This window comes from Scardinius erythrophthalmus (genome assembly GCF_964197995.2).
Source record: "Scardinius erythrophthalmus genome assembly, chromosome: 3".
Classification (NCBI taxonomy): Eukaryota; Metazoa; Chordata; class Actinopteri; order Cypriniformes; family Leuciscidae; genus Scardinius; species Scardinius erythrophthalmus.
The window spans coordinates 55,013,151-55,032,849 of record NC_138223.1 but is presented as its reverse complement, the minus strand read 5'-3'; the positions used below and the strand labels follow the sequence as shown (position 1 = coordinate 55,032,849).

The window sequence follows — 19,699 nt, the reverse complement described above, 5'->3', positions numbered from 1 at the left end:
TGATTACACAGTTTGATTTGTTTAATAATGTTGCAAGTCAAAATGATTTATACGGTTTGCTTTGATGATAGCTCTTGATCAAAATATTTTACATGACAAATAAAAAAGGGCAGTGGGCCTGATTAATTAGTAATTAATTCAATTAATTGCATAGTAATATTTGCTTGTAAAAACAAATTAACCTTTTAAAAGACATTTCAATACGTTCATGTAAATTAGCTAATATAGATCAACCTAAAAGTTTTGTTTTTATATGTCTGATAAATTGATGTCCACTAGACTGTTGGACGATGGTCCCAGATCAATCCCAGATCTAAGACTGTTTTGTCCTTTTTCTCCCAGTGACTCAAAATGGCCGCCACTAAAAGAGTGATGACTGAGGCACTTGAGGAGCTTGTTGAAACAGATCTCCAAGAGTTGAAACAGCACCTGTGGAGTGGAGTGACGTCAGACATCAGCCCTATTCCTCGAGAAAAGCTGGAGAAATCTGACTGTATGGATGTGGTGGATTGTATGGTACAACAGTACAGTGATGATGCGGGCAGGATCGCAGTCCAAGTGTTGTGTAAAATCAAACAAAATGATCTTGCACATCGCCTTGAGTTGAGGAAGGTAAAGAAAAACCTGTGTATACTGGTTTAAAGACTATGAGTGTAATGCTCTAAATTATCTTGAAAAACAAGCAATGGGACATTCATGTACATTTACATTTCAATTCATGTACATTTCAATTCATGCACATTTCAATGGGCAGTTGGTACATGTCGGTAATGTCAAAAATACTAGAAAAAATTGTTTCAGAACAGCTAACTCAATATTTAGAAACACATCAGTATATACACCCTCAACAGTATGGTTTCAGACAGAACCATTCCACTGAATCAGCCATCTGCGCATTATTGGAAAATATTGTGCAGCCGCTTGATAAAGGAAACATTGTGGGTGCAGTATTCCTGGACTTAAAGAGGGCATTCGATACAGTAAACCATAGCCGTCTTATCTCAAAACTGTCATCTTATAATACGTCACACCAGGCATTATCATGGTTTGAGTCATACTTACAGGGCCGAGAACAATGTGTAGTTATTGATCATGTAAAATCTGCATGTAAAATCAAGACCGGAATCCCTCAGGGAACCATACTGGGGCCTGTTCTCTTCAGCCTGTATGTGAACGAGCTGCCTGAAGTGTGTCCTAAAGTTGGCCTTCAGATGTATGCCGATGACACTGTGGTTTATGTGTCCGGCAGAAGCCCTGTTGTTATCGGCAGTACACTGACCAAAAGTCTTGAGAAAGTGTTCAATTGGCTAAACAAATCATGTTTAACACTTAATCTGAGGAAAACTAAATCTATGGGTTTTTCTATAACAAGAACGCGGATAATAAATGACCTTAACATTAAAATGAATGGTGAACTCATCGATCAGATAGAACAAGAAAAATATTTAGGAGTGATTTTAGATTCTCAGCTAAATTTTAAAAGTCATATTAAAAACATGATGAAGGCCAGTATGAACAATCAGAATGATCAGGAGCGGTCTAACATTTGAATGTGCTCATGTCTTTCTGAACACTTTGATCCTGTCCCACCTGTCGTACTGCACCACTGTGTGGTCCCAGACTAGCCAAACTACCCTAAAGCCTATTGAGAGGCTTTATAACCGTGCCCTAAAAATTTGAGATAAAAAGCCCATTCGATTCCATCACTGTTACATTATAAGTAAACATAAAATCTTAAACTTTGTTAATTTTGTTCATCTTAGACACAAAAAGTTGTTTTTTTAATGTTTGACTGGACTTGCACCTGAGCCACTTTGTAAATTTGTGAACAGGCTGGAACCCTCCAGATCAACAAGAGCTGCTACATGTGGAGACTGTAAAGTTCCATTTTGTAAAACATCTGTTGCCCAAAATGTTTTTTTTTGTGAAAGAAGCCAATCTGTGGAACTGGCTTCCTACAAATATAAAGACTTTAACTAAACTGTCCACCTTTAAATAACTAATAAAAGCCTGGTTCATACAGCAGCAGCAGTGTGATCATGCCATATGAGATGTATAGCTGTGTGTATGTGAGGTGTGCATCTGTGTGAGTTCGAGTGAATGTGTTTATTTACTACACTTATTTTTATTGGTGCTAACTGGTTTCTGGACATTTTATTGTATTCACTGTAAATGTTTTTACTTCTTTATTATCTTAACTGTTAAAAGCCCTTCTAGGGACAGGTGTTGCGAATTAGCCATGGCTATAAACACTGTGATCCCAACGCATTCTCATCCTTGGGCGTCATATACTGACGCTTTTGACATTTCGTCTACATCGAACGTACATGGCACCCTTTAGCATCAGTATGACACGCACAGAGCTTTGTTCGGTTATGGGTAGGTTTAGGTCTGGGGTAGGGTTAGGGTTAGACCGCTAGGAGGCGCCTTCTGGCCCATATCTATCTGCATCTCATATTGACGCTAAAGGGTGCCATGTGCGTTCGATGTAGACGAAATGTCAAAAGCGTCAGTATATGACGCCCAAGGATGAGAACGGGCTGGTGATACAGGCATCGGATTGTTCTTTATGTAACAATCTATGTTTTTTTTTGTATCTGTCCCTATTCAAATAAACAACAAATAAAATCAAATAAAACATCTTTAAATATATTGAATGATCTAAAACATGATGTGTGTTTTTCTGTCTTCAGCTCATCCATCTGTTCAGGGGCAGAGCAGAAATGCTCCAGTGTCTGTGGAGGAGCAGCCCGTCCAGTCCAGTCCAGTCCAGTCCAGTGCGAGTCCACACACAATGACTCCATGCAGCCGACAGTTGAAGACTGAAATTCTTACAAGAGAGAAAAAAGAAGCAAGTATCTCTGTTTCAACTGATTTTTTTCATACTGATGCAGAGCAGAAATGCTCCAGTGTCTGTGGAGGAGCAGCCCGTCCAGTCCAGTCCAGTCCAGTCCAGTGCGAGTCCACACACAATGACTCCATGCAGCCGACAGTTGAAGACTGAAATTCTTACAAGAGAGAAAAAAGAAGCAAGTATCTCTGTTTCAACTGATTTTTGACATGGATCAGTGTTAACACTAATGCTCCTCCTAAGATACCCAACTCTAATGTTGCTTCAGACATTGGTTCTGTTGCTTCTCCCAGTCAACACTATGATCTCACAGTGATGTCACCATGTGGTCACACTGTCAGCAATCTGAGTTCACAGTGATCTAAAAGTGTAACCTCACAGCGCTCTCACTGTGTGCTCAAACTATGACCACAATATGAGCTCATCCCAGCTAGAAATGTTATTGTTCTATGAATGTTTTGAGAGCATTATCCCAGTTAACACAGAACGTTCCCCTAATGTTATTTTTTGGTTATTTTTTTGGGAACCAAATACTTACGTTAGGGGAACGTTCTTTTTTGGTTTTATTTTTATGTAACAATAAAATAACGTTCCCAGAACGTTGCTGGGTGGTTACCATAAAAAAGTAACGTTCTGGGAACCATAAACTAACATTCTGAGAATGTTCTGGGTACCAAAAACTAACGTTATGGGAACCAAAAATTGTTAGCTGGGATGTTATGTTCTTGTAATATTTTCTGTAGCTAATTTTATTTTTGTAACCAGAATGTTCTCCTAAAAGGTAGGATAACACTCTCTATAAACATTTCAAACATGTTTAGTGATGACATTGATAGAACATTATCCCCCCTAACATTCTTATACAGTTATAGCGGGAAGTTTCGATGTTTAGAAATTATGATTAATTTAGTGATGATTGAACATTATTGAAGACACCTGATGTTAACAAGAAGAATCACTGAAGGAGAAAATCACAAATTGTAAGTTACCGTTATGACGATCAATGGTTGCTTTAGTTGGACTCTTGACCCATATATTATTAACTTTAGATTTTGTTTGTCTGTTGTTTCTGAATTATAATCACCAGTTGAACAAAGAAAAAAAGTGATCTGATGGTGTTGGTTATGTTATGACAATCATCATTTGAACTTGATCACTGAACTCATTAAAATCCTTCTTTCTGACTTTGATTTATGTTGTTGGTTAGTGAATCTGCATAAATGCCCAGAACTTTTATATAATATAAAGGATTTCTTAAAAATTTAAAGAAAAAAAAAAATCATTCTTTTAGGCACACACAGATGTCAAGATTCAGTCTATGCATCTCAACAATGGTGAGGAGCAGAATATTCAATTAGGAAAAGTAAATTACATAGACAATTCAGATCATAATTTATTCATACCGCAATGCATGATGGGAGCCATTAATGAGTTGTGATTGGTGGCAGCCACTGCAACATGCTTTATTATTGTCACCATTGTTGAGATTCACAGGCTGATTATTGATGTCTGTGTTTTAAATTAATTTATCTGAATGTCTTTTGATCAGAACAATGTTTATAAAATATTTTGAATTATAAGTAAAGTACTGATAATCATAGGCTGAAGAATCACTAAACTGCTGCTAACAAGTTAAACCAAACTGTCTCAATAAGTTTCCTTAGTCAGATCACAGCATGATTATGTCAAAACATAACCAACACTATAAGATAACATTATACTTTGTTCATTTAACTGTTATAAATCAATAACAGCAGACAAACAACAGTAAATATTAAAGTAAACATATAATGTTCTAGAGCCCAACTAAAGCAAACACCCATCACCTTAATGGTAACTTACAATTTGTGTCCATCCATGTCCAATTACATTTCTAGCTGGGGTGACTCACATCGTGTCCATAATATGAGCACACAGTGAGTGCACAGTGCGGTTACACTTTTAGCTCACTGTGAACTCACATTGTGGTCATATGGAGAGATCACTGTGAGATCAACGTGTTGACTGGGCTGCTTTAATTCTGTTCATTTTGGATTGTGTTTCATCGGTTTATATCCCAAAGGAGAAGTCTCAGAGGAAACGTTTAGCTCTGCTAATCACCAACATACAGTTTGAGCACTTAAAACACAGGGCTGGAGCAGAGAGAGACGAGGAGAACATGGAGTGGCTGCTGAAGGCTCTGGATTATAGTGTTGAGAAATACACAAATCTCTCTGGAATTGTGCGTAAAGCCTCATGAAATTAATATTATTTATAAATCAGTGAAAGTCTTTGGGATGTACTGAAGGAGACTTTACAGACTTTTGCATTGTCAATACAAGATCTTGATGCACCTCTTAATGGAAATAAGGTGTGTGATGTTATGTCCTATACACAAGAACATCCCAAAGACTTTCACTGAGGTTCAGCTCTGCACTCAGAGGAGCCGATTCATGTGTGGAAATGATTCTTCCAACCATTCTTTCACAATCTGAGCCTGATGAATCCTGACATTGTAATCCTGGAATATGGCATGAAGACTCGGACAGCACCTTTGTAGTTATTATGTCTCACGGGAAAAAGACCTCATATAGTGAAGAAACCATTTTAGGTGTCAACTATCATGAGGAGGAAAACCCCAAGGATTACTTCCGTGTTGACGACATCTTCTCCCATCTGAACTCAGAGAAATGTCCTGCTCTGATTAATAAACCAAAGGTTATTCTGATTCAAGCCTGCAGAGGAGGTACGACATTACTGATAAAACTCATATTGCTATTTCCCTTTTTCTCTTTACCTTTTTCTTTATTTAGTACTGTATTGTGTGTCCATTTCTCTGTCCAGATCACCCAGGAGGTTTTTACTATTGCTCTGGTCGTTGTGTGCACGTGAGCAAAGATTTCGTCTGTTTTATGTCCAGCCCCCCTGGTCAGTTTACTGTATGTGACATGATTGCTGAAATGAGATTAATTTGTAGCTCGCACATGTGTTTGTCTGTTCACGAATGTCTGGTAAAAATGATTAAATAAATGATTTGATGTGTGACACCACTCAGATGACAAGTGCAGTTGTTTGGTTTTATACATATAAATGCTTAACTTACTATTGATTTATCTCCACAGGTATCACTTCGTACAGGAATAGTATCAAAGGATCTTTTTTTGTCAACTACATTGTGGAGGTGTTCTGTGAAAGGGCTCATGATGATGACATCATGGAACTGGTCAGGAAGGTAATTGAAGAATTTTAATTGGTTTATTTTTCCAATATTTTGATTTTTTTTTTTTTTATAGGTCAGCTCACGCATGGATAACGACCCACATTTCACACGGCAGTGCAAAATATTGCCATGTATAGAAAGAGTCATGCTTACAAAAAAATTATACCTGTTCCCTGGACTTTCAGATTGTGCAGGTTCAATCAAAATCACACTTTTATGGCAATCTCTAATTCAACATCTGAACAAAAAAAAAAAAGTCTAAATATGAAAAAATATGTGCTGTAAATAAATGTGCTCTATATTTGTTTCTGAAATGAAACATTCAAAGTTGGTATAAGGAATACTGAGCTCAAGACATAAATATGTGCTGTAATTAAAATTATGACATTTATTAGCTTATATATAACCTAATTAATTCGTCATTTTTATATATCATTCTTAAAAATGTTTTAACTTGATCCCACACTGTTAACCCTTACTGTAAAAAAAGGCCAAATTCTGACAGTATCATACCATTTTCCATTAAAACAGTAATATACCGTATAAAACAAAAATAGCCTACAGGAATATACTGTGAATTAACAGCGCTCAAAGTCGACACTCAGAGGCTGTTTTCCCAATCACACCCTGAATATACCCTCATTCACTATTCCCTACATTAGTTCACTAATATAGTCCACTTGACAGAGTGAATGAAAAGAAGTGAGTGAATTGAGACACTGATGAACACCTGATAAGCAGAATCACTGAAGGACAGAGAAACAAGAACAGAAAAAAAGAGAAACACAAAAACTACAGCTGACTTCCAGCAACACTGAGTGTGAAACCAGTTTACAAACCAGTTTAACATTATTTCTTTCATACATGTACAAAAGTTCTTGTTGAGAATTAACAGAGATATAGTTAATAATAAAGTTTGTTGCCACCATGATGGAGATCAGTATTTGCTTTAGTTGTCTCTTGTCCCTTGACTTTATAACATTAGATTTTCTCTTTCTTACTATTCATCTCTCTCTGGCTGCTGTAACAGTGAGTTTATAAAACACATTTGTTATGGCAAGAAAGAGCCAAGAGGAAGATGATCAGGTGTTTTTGGCATTTGTGTTTATGTCACAATCATCCTGGACATGTCTGATCTTTTCTGTGTATATGCTTTGATTTTATGGGTTTTTCATTTTTAGCATATATCTGTAAATCTACAAGCATAAAATCAATACTTCTGTAATAAGGTTTTCTGAAAATATCATAAACTTAGGGCATTAAAAAAAACTCCTGCTTGACTCAGACACACACAGACATCAACAATCGGCATATGAATCTCAACAATGGTGCCATCAAAAGTTTCATGTCGCAATGCATGCTGGGTTCCAGGATAATATAAAACTCCCAGCATGCACTGCTGCATGAATAAAAAAATATATATATATTGCCACCGTTGTTGAGATTCATGTGCTAAATTGTGATATCTCTGTGTTTCTATAAGATAGTAGTGCTCTGTTTCTCTGGTTGTGCATGATGTGTTAAAAAAATGAGTTATTGTAATTTATTGCTGTGGTTTCACAGTGGTGGTAATGTAACACTTTTGATTGAGGATTAAACTCTGAATGAGTGAGAATGAATTCCTTAGTGAATAAACAGGCAATATGATGATTTTGTCATCATAATCGCAATTATTCATAAACTGTGTGTGTGCACAAGTGTGACTTGCAAAAACAGCTCAAGCAGCGAAAGAAACACTAATGTTTTAGCATCAGCATCCCAACTAAAGCAAGCACTGATCTCTATAATGGTAACTTCAAACCAAACATTTTCAATTAAACATCTTAATATCAACTTCTGTAGATGTATGAAATAAAGTCCTACTGGTTAATAATAAGTGTAATAATGTGTAATGGCTGGAAGTAAGTTGTAGGTCTTGTGTTTCTCTATTTTCTGTTCTAACAGCAGGTGTTCATCACTAATGCTCAACAATCACTTACATATTCTCTTAATAATCTCACTGCAACATTGTCTCAATGTTACTTTTACTCTTTGTAGTGTGGATTTTCCTGTGGGGTTGAAAGGGTTAACAGTGTAAGATAAAAAGTCACACCCACAAAATGTATTTTAACAGTAATAAACTGTAAGTTATAAAACAGGTGTATACTGGCAACACTGTTGCCAGTAGTTTACTGTAAAATTTATTTTTTGGGTCACCATTGTGCAGAAGAGTAGAGCCTGTGCTTCAGTCCAGGAGAAGATCTACAAACATTGATGATATGCTGCATGTTGCTTTATTTAACAGGAGGTGACTGTGTAGTTGCTGGTCCAGTGGAAATCTCTTTATTTACAAAAGTTTTGTTGTGGTTTCAAATAAAAGAAGTTCACAGTAATACTTTGCTCAGGTTATTAATGCATTATAAATTTTAGTTAATACGTTTAAATGTCATCTGGTTAATTTAAGGGAGTCGGTTTCTGCAAGTGTAATTAGTTAACTTGAGTTTTAGTGCATTTTACAATAACATTCTGTAGATTACAGTAAAGAACTGCACACTTAACAGTAAATTACTGGCAACAGTGTTGCCAGTATTTTACTGTAAAAAAACCCGGTAAGGTCTAACAGTGCATTTAATGAAATTTCATCATATACATTTCTATTACCATATTACTGTATTACCAACATAACCGATTAATAGGTTGTTGTCTCCACCCATGTCCATGAAATGGAGACAATGTGCAGTCAATTTCCCACCCACTTGTTTGTTATGAGAACATTTACTCATTTGCAAATGAATCAATAAATCTTTTCTAATTTGTTGCCATCACTGTCTCTTGCTTGCTTATCCTTCTGCATTTGGTTGAAGCCTGAGTTAACTCATACTGAAGTTCTGTTCATATGTTGGCATATTTGAAGTGAAATCTTGGCATGCCATCATAGGGTTGAGTTTGGCTTCATGGCACAGAAGTAGCCACTTCCCCGCTCAAATAAGGTGAAGGTAGATGTTATAGGCATGTTATGGCTGCTCTGTGCCTGCTCAAATTTATATGTAAAGGGTCTAGAATTGCCCCTGAAGGCTGGTAAAGGTCTGGCTATGCGAGAAAATAAAACTAGTTACGGCTATTTGAGCAGCAGTGAATAAATAATGCAGACTTGAATTGAGTTCATTTGTTTTGACAATAAAATAATGTTTATCTCTATGGTTTTAAACTCATAATGGTTCTAAAATATCCCGTATAAGAGCAGAAGCCTGTTTATGTTATACATTGTAACAAAGAACGTATGAATTTATCACAAAATAGACAACATTTAAATACCCACTGTTTTAGCTTGAACCCACATGGAAAGAACCTGTATGAGGATATATGCGCATATATGAAACCCATATACAGCATATATGCACATATATGATAATATATATGCTGCATATATGTGTATATATGCCACATATAGGCAAAATTGAGGTGCATATATGTGCATATACAGGCCATATAGGTCTCCTGTATTGCTTCTTTATATCCACATATAAGCCCTATATACATACAGTACAAGATATGTCTCCTACAGGGATGTAGTGGAGGCTAAACGCACGTAAACGCCGTTTACGCACCTCCCAAAATTCGGAAATAGCGTTTGCCCACCTCCAAAGTGCGTTTATTCACCTCTACATTGCGTTTATCCACCTCTAAATTTCACGCTATTTGAGCGGACTTTGCTTTTCCAGTGTGTGATTGCCGATCGGCACATGATACGAGCATTTGGGCCGTTAACTACAGAGCAGTAGCCTGACTACGTCAATTATATACTCAATTTCATTTCGCTTCTGTACTCAGTCTGAGACAGCTTCAGAGCTTTCTGTTTGCCACCGGTCTGGAAACAGCCGGGCCAATCAACGAACAGAGGGCGGGCTGAGAGCCGTGACGTACACGCTGATTGTACCGTGGATGCGTAGATTTACTTCACATAATCTGCAAAAGTCGTTCACAGCCATGTTCACTCCGGTATTTCGCTCGATGGTTTTGTTTTCGCATCATACATGTGTTTACAGTGAAAGTTAAATGCGGCTGAGCATGCGCATAACACACGCCATAACCAAACGTTATGTGATTGGCTTACGGGTAACCAATGATTTTAAACTTCAGACAAGCGCCCCCTAGCAAGAGAGAAAACACTTCTCTGTTATGCCATTCCAGACTCTGTCTACGAAGCAAAGTGAAGTAGCAGAGTCTGGTATTACCAGGCTAACAGAGCAGAACGCGCAGAACGCAAACACGGAGCAGAGAGCGCAGCGCGCGACACACACACACAGACACACAGACACACACACACACACACACACAAACACGGAACAAAGAGAACGGCGCACATACATAGCAGAAAACACACGCTCGTGAAGTTACTAAACAAGCTGCGCGAGAATGAAACTTGATCGCAGCCGCAACAGGAAATCATTATTTTTATATTTACAAGTTTATATTTTTATTCATTACAGTCAGCTGGTTTAATGTAGGGAGCATGTCAAAACCCAACTGTACAAGAGATTCAGAGGGAATCAACCCAGCAGGCACAGTATGTCAATGTGACGTCAGGAAGACGCTGGACTCCAACTAATCCAACGTCAGTCAGACGTCATATTTTGGTTGAAAATGAAAGTCAGGTTGATGTCTAAACCCAACGTTTGTTTGGCGTCAAGCTCCAACGTCAGACAGATGTTGAATTTTGGTTGGAATAAGCACCGCAAAAAACATGTGACATGCATGGCAGCACATTAAATCTGTGAAGATCTCAGCAGAGGAGGATTAAACAACTCCACAAACAGCATTACTTGTATTTTAAAGTCACCATGATGGTGGTTAGCGTTTGCTTTAGTTGGACTCTTGACCCTTGACTTAAGAGTATAAATGTTTCTCTGGCTGTTATAATTGTTTGTTTATAAAGCACATTTATTATGGCAAAGAAAAGTCCAGAGAAAATGAGACCATGAGATGTTGGCTGTTTATTGATGATGAAGTCATCATCATGCAATTGCATGAATCTCTGATCTTATTCAGAGTCTAAAGTTTTGATTATATAGGACTTGTGTTTTTAATGTTGTTTTTAAATAGAATCCATTTAATTTTACAGCATGAGAGCAGTGTTGTTTATCAAATAATATAAAGGATTTTAAAAACATTTAGTGCGTTAAACTCTTTCCTCTACATTATTACTTAGCCATCAACAATCAGTGTATCAACAGTGACTCTCAACAATGGTGACAATCAATGAAATGCTTCATGCTGCAGTGCATGCTGGGTACCACCAATCAAAACTCACCCTTATATCCCAGCATGCATTGCAGCTTTAATAAATTATGCAGCTGTAGTTGATCTGATTATCTGGATATTTTGTTTGATTGTCACCATTGTTGAGATTCATACGCTGTTTCTTGATGTCTGTGTGCGTCTAACTACTGCCATAGATGACAGGGTTTTGTGCACTAAATAGTTTTTTAAACCAAATATATTTTTGGATAAACAACACTGCTAGGTATGCTGTAGAATCAAATGACTTCTATTAGGAATAAAACAATATTAAAACCACAAGTTCTATTTAATCAAAGCATTAGACACTGAATAAGATCAGGGCTTCAGGAAATTACATGATGATATCGTCTTCATCATCAATAAACAGCCAACATCACCTGATCTCATGGCTTTTTAAGCTACAACAATTGTGCTTTATGAACACACAATTAAAGCAGCCAGAGAAAAATTTATTTTAAGGAGTCAAGGGTCAAGAGCACAACTAAAGCAAACGCTAACCATCATCATGGTGACTTTAAAATACAAAATATGATTTCATTAAACTGGAAATTAAATAAAGTAAATCTGGTTAGTGTAAGTGAAGCTGTTAATAAGTGTACGGCCATGCATTTCACCTTTTTGTTCAAAATTCAACGACTGCCCAACGTTGGAGCTTGACGTCAAACAAACATTGGATTTAGACGTCAATCCGACTTTAATTTTCAACCAAAATACAACGTCTGACCGACGTTGTAGTCTATATCCTGTGCCTGCTGGGAAGCCTGCACCAGGTTAAAGATTTTCCCTCTACAGGGAAACAATGATCCACATTTTTCTGATAGACCAAACAACTAATCAATTAATCGAAGAAATATTCAACAGATTAATCAACTATGAAAATAATCCCAAATCCCTAATCATTATGCACAAGTGCATTGCATTGGAAGCCCTGGATTAAGCCTCCCTCTCGATCTATCTTAAATATTTTTGTTTTCTCTGTTTTGTCATTTAGTAAACTTGATAGATTTCAACCATATTATTCCTTTTTGAGTCTCTTTAACAAGAACTTAGATTAATGTATGAATTGAATAGTGATTGTGTGACCTATGATGAGGGAACAACCAGTGATACCCTTGGTAGTACCATCAAATAATACACTGTTAGACCTTACCGGGTTTTTTTACAGTAAAATACTGGCAACACTGTTGCCAGTAAAATACTGTTAATTGTACAGTTCTTTACTGTAGTCTAGTTTGTTTCTGTAAAAATGCACTAAATTCTAATTCAAATGAACTAATTAAACTTGCAGAAACCGACTGCCTTAAATTGACCAACTGTCATTTAAATGTATTAACAAAAATTTATAATGCATTAATAATGTGAGCAAAGTATAACTGTGAACTTCTTTCATTTGAGACCACTAAAAAACTATTGTACATAAAAAGATTTCCACTGGACCAGGAAATAGGAAATATAGGAAAAAGGCTCGGTTAGATGATTTGCTGGGGTATAGAATACAAGGGGCACTGGTCCGGTCAAGATTTCAGAGTATAGCCCAAATGGATGCGCCGTCCAAATACTTTTTCAGCCTTGAGAAAAAGAATGGGCAAAGACTCTTGATTCAAGCTTTGCGCTCTGAGAATGGGGAGTTGTTAGTAGAACCTGGTGATATCCGAAGGAGAGCAGTTGGTTTTTATCAGAATCTATACAGAAGTGAGTCTGAGTCGGGGAGCAATGAAGGAAATGCCTTTTTCACTTCCTTACCCCAGATGTCTGAAGAGGGTAATGCAGCCCTTTCAGGTGCGTTGAGCTTGGGAGAGCTGCATAAGGCCCTTCAAGGCATGGAGTCTGGGAGGGCTCCAGGAGTGGATGGTCTCCCAGTTGATTTTTATAAATCATTCTGGACGGAGCTGGGAGTGGATATACTACAGGTACTGAATGACAGCTTGTCTGAAGGTATGATGCCGCTGAGTTGTCGTAGAGCAATAATCACCCTCATACCGAAAAAAGGGGATCTCACTGAAATAAAGAGCTGGCGCCCCGTCTCACTTCTGTGCAGCGATTACAAACTGCTCTCCAAGGCCTTAGCTAACAGACTGGCTGGAGTGTTGGACGAGGTCATCCATCCGGACCAGACCTATTGTGTTCGTGGTAGATCAATGTTTGATAACATTTCACTAATTCGTGATGTATTAGAAGTTTCAAAATTGTTAAAGTTAGACGTGGGCTTGATTTCTTTGGATCAAGAAAAAGCATTTGACCGAGTCGAACATTCCTATTTGTGGGGGACTTTGAGAGCTTTTGGTTTTAGTCAAGATTTTATAGACAAGGTCAAAATACTCTATAGTAAAGTTGAGAGTGTACTGAAGATAAATGGCGGCTTATGCGCTGCTTTCCAGGTTCAAAGGGGTATAAGACAAGGATGCTCCTTATCTGGGATGCTATATTCTTTGGCCATTGAACCATTGTTACAACAAATAAGACAAAAGGTGTGTGGCTTATGTTTACCCAATTGTAAAAATAACATTGTTTTGTCAGCTTATGCTGATGATGTGATGGTTTTAATTAGTGGACAAAATGATGTACAAATTTTACTTAAATTAATAAGAGATTTTATGTTGTTATCCTCTGCTAAAGTCAATTGGACAAAATGTGAGACACTGTTGGTTGGTCAGTGGGTTGATGGCAAACCAAACCTTCCTGATGGGTTAGTTTGGGGTAAAAGAGGGATTAAATATTTAGGTGTTTTTTTGGGTGATGATGTAACTCAACAGAAAAATTGGGAAGGGGTGTGTGAAAAAATTAAGGGGCGTCTGGAAAAATGGAAATGGTTGATTCCAAATATGTCTTATAGAGGACGAACTCTTGTTGTAAACAATCTGGTTGCCTCCTCTCTGTGGCACAGGTTGGCTTGTGTGGATCCTCCAAAGCAACTTCTAGCGAAAATTCAAGCTGTTCTTGTGGACTTTTTCTGGGACAAATTACACTGGGTACAACAGAGTGTTTTATACCTGCCCAAGGAAGAAGGAGGACAAGGACTCATGAACTTACAAAGCAGAGCCGCTGCGTTTCGGTTGCAGTTTTTACAGAGATTTTCTGATGGTGCGTCTGATGTGAGTTGGAGGGCTGCTGCCTCTGCCATATTGCAAAACATTGGGGGGTTTGGGTTGGATAAACATCTTTTTTTGATGAACCCCGTAAAAATGGACTTTTCAAAGATGCCGTACTTTTATAAAAACCTTTTTAAAGTGTGGAGTTTGTTTCATTTTCAAAAAACTGAACGCTCATACTCTCTTCATTGGCTGTTAGAGGAACCTTTGATATTTGGAGCACGTCTGGATATAACGAACAATTGTAATTTACATGGGTTCAGTTCTGCTCTCCAAAAATCCAGGGTTGTCACTTTAGGACAAATGTTGACTTTGGCTGGCTCAAATTTGGAGAATGCAGAGATGGCATCCCAATATTTGGGTATTAGATCTGTTCGCCTTGTTTCTTTGTTTTTGTTTAAACTGAGATCAGCTCTCACAGATGAAGAGAACCAAATGTTAAAAGATTACAACTCTGGGACATACACTCCCAATGCTCAGGACCTTTTTCCCTGTCTAGAGTTTTTACCTAATCTTGATGGGTGTACAGGTGTTTTTTTAAAGAATTGGCAATCTTTGTGGTTGGATTTATTGTCAACTAAAGGTAATTTGTTGTATAGAGCTTGTGTTATGGCTTTTAATAAGACATATTTTGAAAGAAAGGTTGATACACCATGGCGCTCTTTTTTGGGGCTAGATGAAAATGTAAAACCTGAGTGGAGATCTCTGTATAAGCCGCCATTATCAAAGAGGGCAGGGGATTTACAGTGGAGAATCCTTCATGGTATCATTGCTGTAAACTCTTTTATTTCTGTTTTAAATCCAGAAGTTAGTTCAGAATGTCCATTTTGTTTGCAAAGGGAAACAGTGTTTCATGCGTTTATGCAATGTTCTAGATTACAACTTTTATTTATGTTATTAAAAGGAATATTTAACTGTTGTAAAGAGATTTTTTCTGAAAAAACTTTTATTCTGGGTTTTAAATATAGTCGGAACAAGAGGTATGCCTGTCAACTTTTGAATTTTGTTTTGGGACAAGCAAAATTGGCAATATATACCAGCAGGAAAAGGAAAATTGAGCAAAAGCCTTGCCAAAGCATCACTGAGGTTTTTTTAATGCTGGTGAAATCAAGGGTAGTGATTGATTTTAAATTTTATAAAACTATGGATGACTTGTCTAATTTTGAGACGATTTGGTGTTGTAATGGAGCATTGTGTGTTATTTCTGAAGATGAGTTAGTTTTTTCTTTGTAATGTCCCCCTCTTTTGTGAGGCTTGATGGTATCTGTTATTGTGTGTTGGGTTAAGGTGTTTTGATTAGTTTCTTTCCCTTCTGTTGTAATAGTTGTGTGAATTATTGTGAATAAAGATTTTTTCAAAATTCAAAAATTCTCTCTCTCTCTCTCTCTCTCTCTCTCTCTCTCTCTCTCTCTCTCTCTCTCTCTCTCTCTCTCTCTCTCTCTCTCTCTCTCAGTGGTGCTTGTTAGAGTGCGTACAGGTGCACGGCATTACGATGACGTCAGAAGTGGCATGGCGGCTTTGATTTAAGCGTGTTTGGATGTCTCCACGAGTTCTCCTCTCTCCCGGCTTCGTGGTTTACTTTAAGTCTTCTTCTAAGCTTGGTTGTACCATCGACGCCATTTGAAACCTTGTTTGTATTTATAATGTGAAAACTTGTTGAGTCACCTGTGTAACAAAAGGAGAGGTATGTAGGGAGGTGGGCGCCTTTTGTTGTTTTTCCTCCGTTTTCTCCTGTTTTGAGGTTAGCAGGGAGGTAAGACTATGTTGTTTATTTTATTCTTTATTTTGAGAAGGAAAGAGGTGTAATGCGGTAGATAGTGCTGAGTTTGGTTTATTATTTTGGCTTTTCCCCCTCCCGAGGTATTCAGCTTATTTTTTTTTTCTCTTTTTTGTCTCCTTTATTTATGTAATAAATAAATACTTTTCTTAATATAATTCTTGGTTTCGATGGTTTACTATATTATTTAATTAATGAAGCGGGAGATGAGACTCCGGGCATCTTACTATGGCAGGGTTAAGGTGCTCTATGATTGAAGTAAATCCCTGTGTGTTTAGTTAAATTGTGCGGGGTCGAAAATTGGCTGTGGTGGTGCAGCTTTTGTCGGACCTCGTAACAATAGGTTATTTCCATGTGGGAATGTCCGTAATTTTCTTTCTTCATTGTCCAGCAGCAGAGACTCCAACAACACATCCATTCAGGACATGAGAGAGGAACCAATGAAGAATGAAAACAGACTGAGAATCAGAAAGACACATGAAATAGAGGCGAGCAGAAAGTGTGTGAGTGTGTGACGTCAGCTTTAAACGCACACTAATCACTGCATCATCTCAATGTTTAGTGTCTGAATCTCTCAGTCCTCAATCTGAACTTTACAGATGTAACATCACACACAGTTGTAGCGTTTTTGACTCGGGGTAAATGTGAATTAGCTCAAGAATATGGGGAATCTTGGGAATATTAATATTTATGACTCATGGTCATAATTCATAAGTCGCATGTACATTTATTTTATCAATTATCGAGATTACCTTGTTCTATAACTATCTGACCAACATTTAATTCGTCCAGCGAAACAAATGTAAAATCATTACAGTCAAGAAGAGGTATTCACAAACTTCGAGAGAGTTTATGTCCTGGCCACGGACATCAAACTTCCTGAGTTTATTAATTAAAACTACTCAAGTAGTCTATATTTCGAGCTTGTAGCTTAAGATCTTTTAAAGTTTCATTGACTTATAAGGTGGATTTCCAAACACAGAGGCAGTGAAAAGTATTTATGAATTTTAATAAATGCAAAACTAGAGATTATGAGCTACGAATATACACGTACGTAAAAATGCAAACAATAAACAAACAACATATAACCAAACAACATAAGTGATCAGAATGAAATGAAAGAAAGAAAGAAAGAAAAGAGAAGAGGAAGAAAGGGAACTTAATTCACAGTCCTAAGAGATAGACACCAGGAAAACCGCTTTTATCAACTCAATATACTTGCAGTATTCTGTGCTCTTTCAGTGCGATGCTGTAAAAGAGGCGCGCGTGTCCGGCTGGTTTGCGTCTGGCTTCGTCTTCTGGGTCGTTTTGCAAGACGATGTAAAGGCTTACTTGAATTTAAGTTACCGCGAAAATTAGGTTCGTCTTCCGTGCGGAAGAGGCCAGAAATCTTGGTTTCTAAGGCAGCAGGCTTTTACATGGCGCGGGGGGGTTTGTGTCCCAGAGGCCACGGCGAGGCCTGTTCAGCTGGTTGCCATGGAGCTGCGCTACACGTGGATGAGGTCCGGGATGAGAGCGACCGGAGAAGAGAGGAAGTGGAATCAGCGGGGTCGAAGAAAGAAGAGAAAGAAGAGTGGGGGTCTCTTCCTTTTAACAGACAATTTGTTTACGCCTTGTTTTGTGACATAGCGAATCAAAACTTCCGAGAGGTAGCGGGAAGACGTCTTCTTTGTGTAAAGAGCAACACGCCCCCTTGTGTCATATGTCTTCTGAGCGAAATAATTAATATTTCCTCTTAAGATTATACATACAGAATAATACATCTTACGATAATACTATGTGCGGGACTGGTTGAATTAAAACAGGACGGTCAGACAGATACCAAGAATTACAGGTAGATATTGGACACACATAACATTACGTTCATATGCCTCATTACACACAAATAAAGCTTGATTAAACACACAATAAAATTGTCAGTGTTTCCGTTATGGCAGGTGAAGACACTTGAGAAACATAGGAATACCTATCAACATTTAGTGGCTTGTTGAGTGGGGGAATATCTGTTTCAAAGTCCAAAGTGTGTGTTCTGGAATGTCTCGCGAACGTAAAGTTTTATGGTCTGAGGTAGGGTTACCACCAGACACTATTGAGGAACTTCCTTCAGTGGACATTTAGAATTAAAGATTTTACTCTTAGCAACCCACATCTCTATTATAGAGCAAAGCTAATCACACACATACATATCGGAAGGTATACATTCAAGAGCCATATTTTTACATGAAATTGTACTCAAAGGAGGTTTTGTGTGTGTGGGGGTGTGTGTGTGTGTGTGTGTCTTCTGGAATGTCCTGAGGCTGTAAAACCACAGGAAGTCCATGCTGAACTAGGGGGTTCCGGAGGGAAACAGAGTCCTCTTCGGTGACTCTATTGTCCCTCTGGGGGAATCATTAACCAGTCAGTACAAAAGATGATGTGTTTGGAGACAGGATATACTAATTTGAACAGCATGTGACCTTATGTCAGTCATTGTTGCTACATAATCCCCCCTGTTGTGAGACGAAATCCGGGATGGACTTCGTCGAACAACAAATGGGCACAATGGATGGCAGGTGAATCCTGACGATCAAATAGCAGGTGGTTTCTAGGCTGATGACTCAGCTCAAGTGAGGTTGAGGGGGTCGATGGTGTGGGACCCCCCCTTTTTCACGGTTCGTAGGAACTCGCCAGACACGGCTTTGTGAGCTTGGCTGTGGATGCTCACGTCTTGTTGAGTCTGGTACAGGATGAAAGCCAAGACGAGTGTCGGGGCGTGGTCGGTGACCGTGGAGATGCCCATCACAGTGTTAGACTTCCTGGGTGTGAGTCTTGCCTTGGTGATCAGGAGTCGGGCTGCTCTCTCGCGAACCACCACAGCATCCTGTTAGAGGAAAAAGGGAGAGAGAGAGAAAGGGAGGAAAATTTTCAGCAACGGATGTCCTTGGTTGGCTAGGACAGTCTTGTTGCTTCGCTGAGGTTGGTATGCCACGTGCTTCGATGTGCCATGCGTGGCTTTCGTGCTGCGGTGTTCAACACATGGGCACCCTTGGCATAGGAAAGGTCTGTTCATCAGAGGTCCGCATGACCTTTCTTTTTACACAGCGGAGGTGTCGTAAGCGGCTCTGAGGCGTGCAGTGTAGTTGGTAAAGTTTGTTCGTGCTGTGTAATCACTGCAATCGTGATGGTGGTAGGTATGTGGCGCAGACATTGGTCTGGTTGCACAGCTGCAGGTCAGAGATGACCTTGAAGCAGCAGGTGTCAGTGTTCGTTTTCTGTGTCGGTGTCAGACGTGGCCGCACTGTCTTCATCTGTTGTGTAAGAAGACTCTGGCTCATCAGGGTTCTGGAGAGAGTGGCTATAGGTTTGACGGTCAGGGCTTGGAGTTCTGGCCGGCGGGTGATGCTGGTTCCAGAATCTTTCTGAGCGCTCGGTCCGACGCGTTGGATGAGCACCGTCACAGTCGTGCTGCCACCTGCTGTCTGGCTCTGAGCAGTGCTCAGAGACGGAGTAAATGGTGTGTGTTT

General features: G+C 38.6%; 1 protein-coding gene across 1 annotated transcript; it reads left to right on the top strand.

Annotated features, from left to right (window-relative positions):
* Window positions 1-351: 351 nt before the first annotated feature.
* LOC308688884 (caspase b-like) lies at window positions 352-14,249 on the top strand (the record flags this gene model as incomplete). The annotated part of the gene is made up of 9 exons (XM_081362321.1): window positions 352-612; window positions 1,134-1,269; window positions 2,694-2,777; window positions 2,895-2,992; window positions 4,914-5,076; window positions 5,370-5,576; window positions 5,953-6,062; window positions 13,079-13,265; window positions 14,215-14,249. 9 exons carry the CDS (start codon window positions 352-354, stop codon window positions 14,247-14,249), a joined length of 1,281 nt encoding a protein of 426 aa, XP_081218447.1.
* Window positions 14,250-19,699: the final 5,450 nt, after the last annotated feature.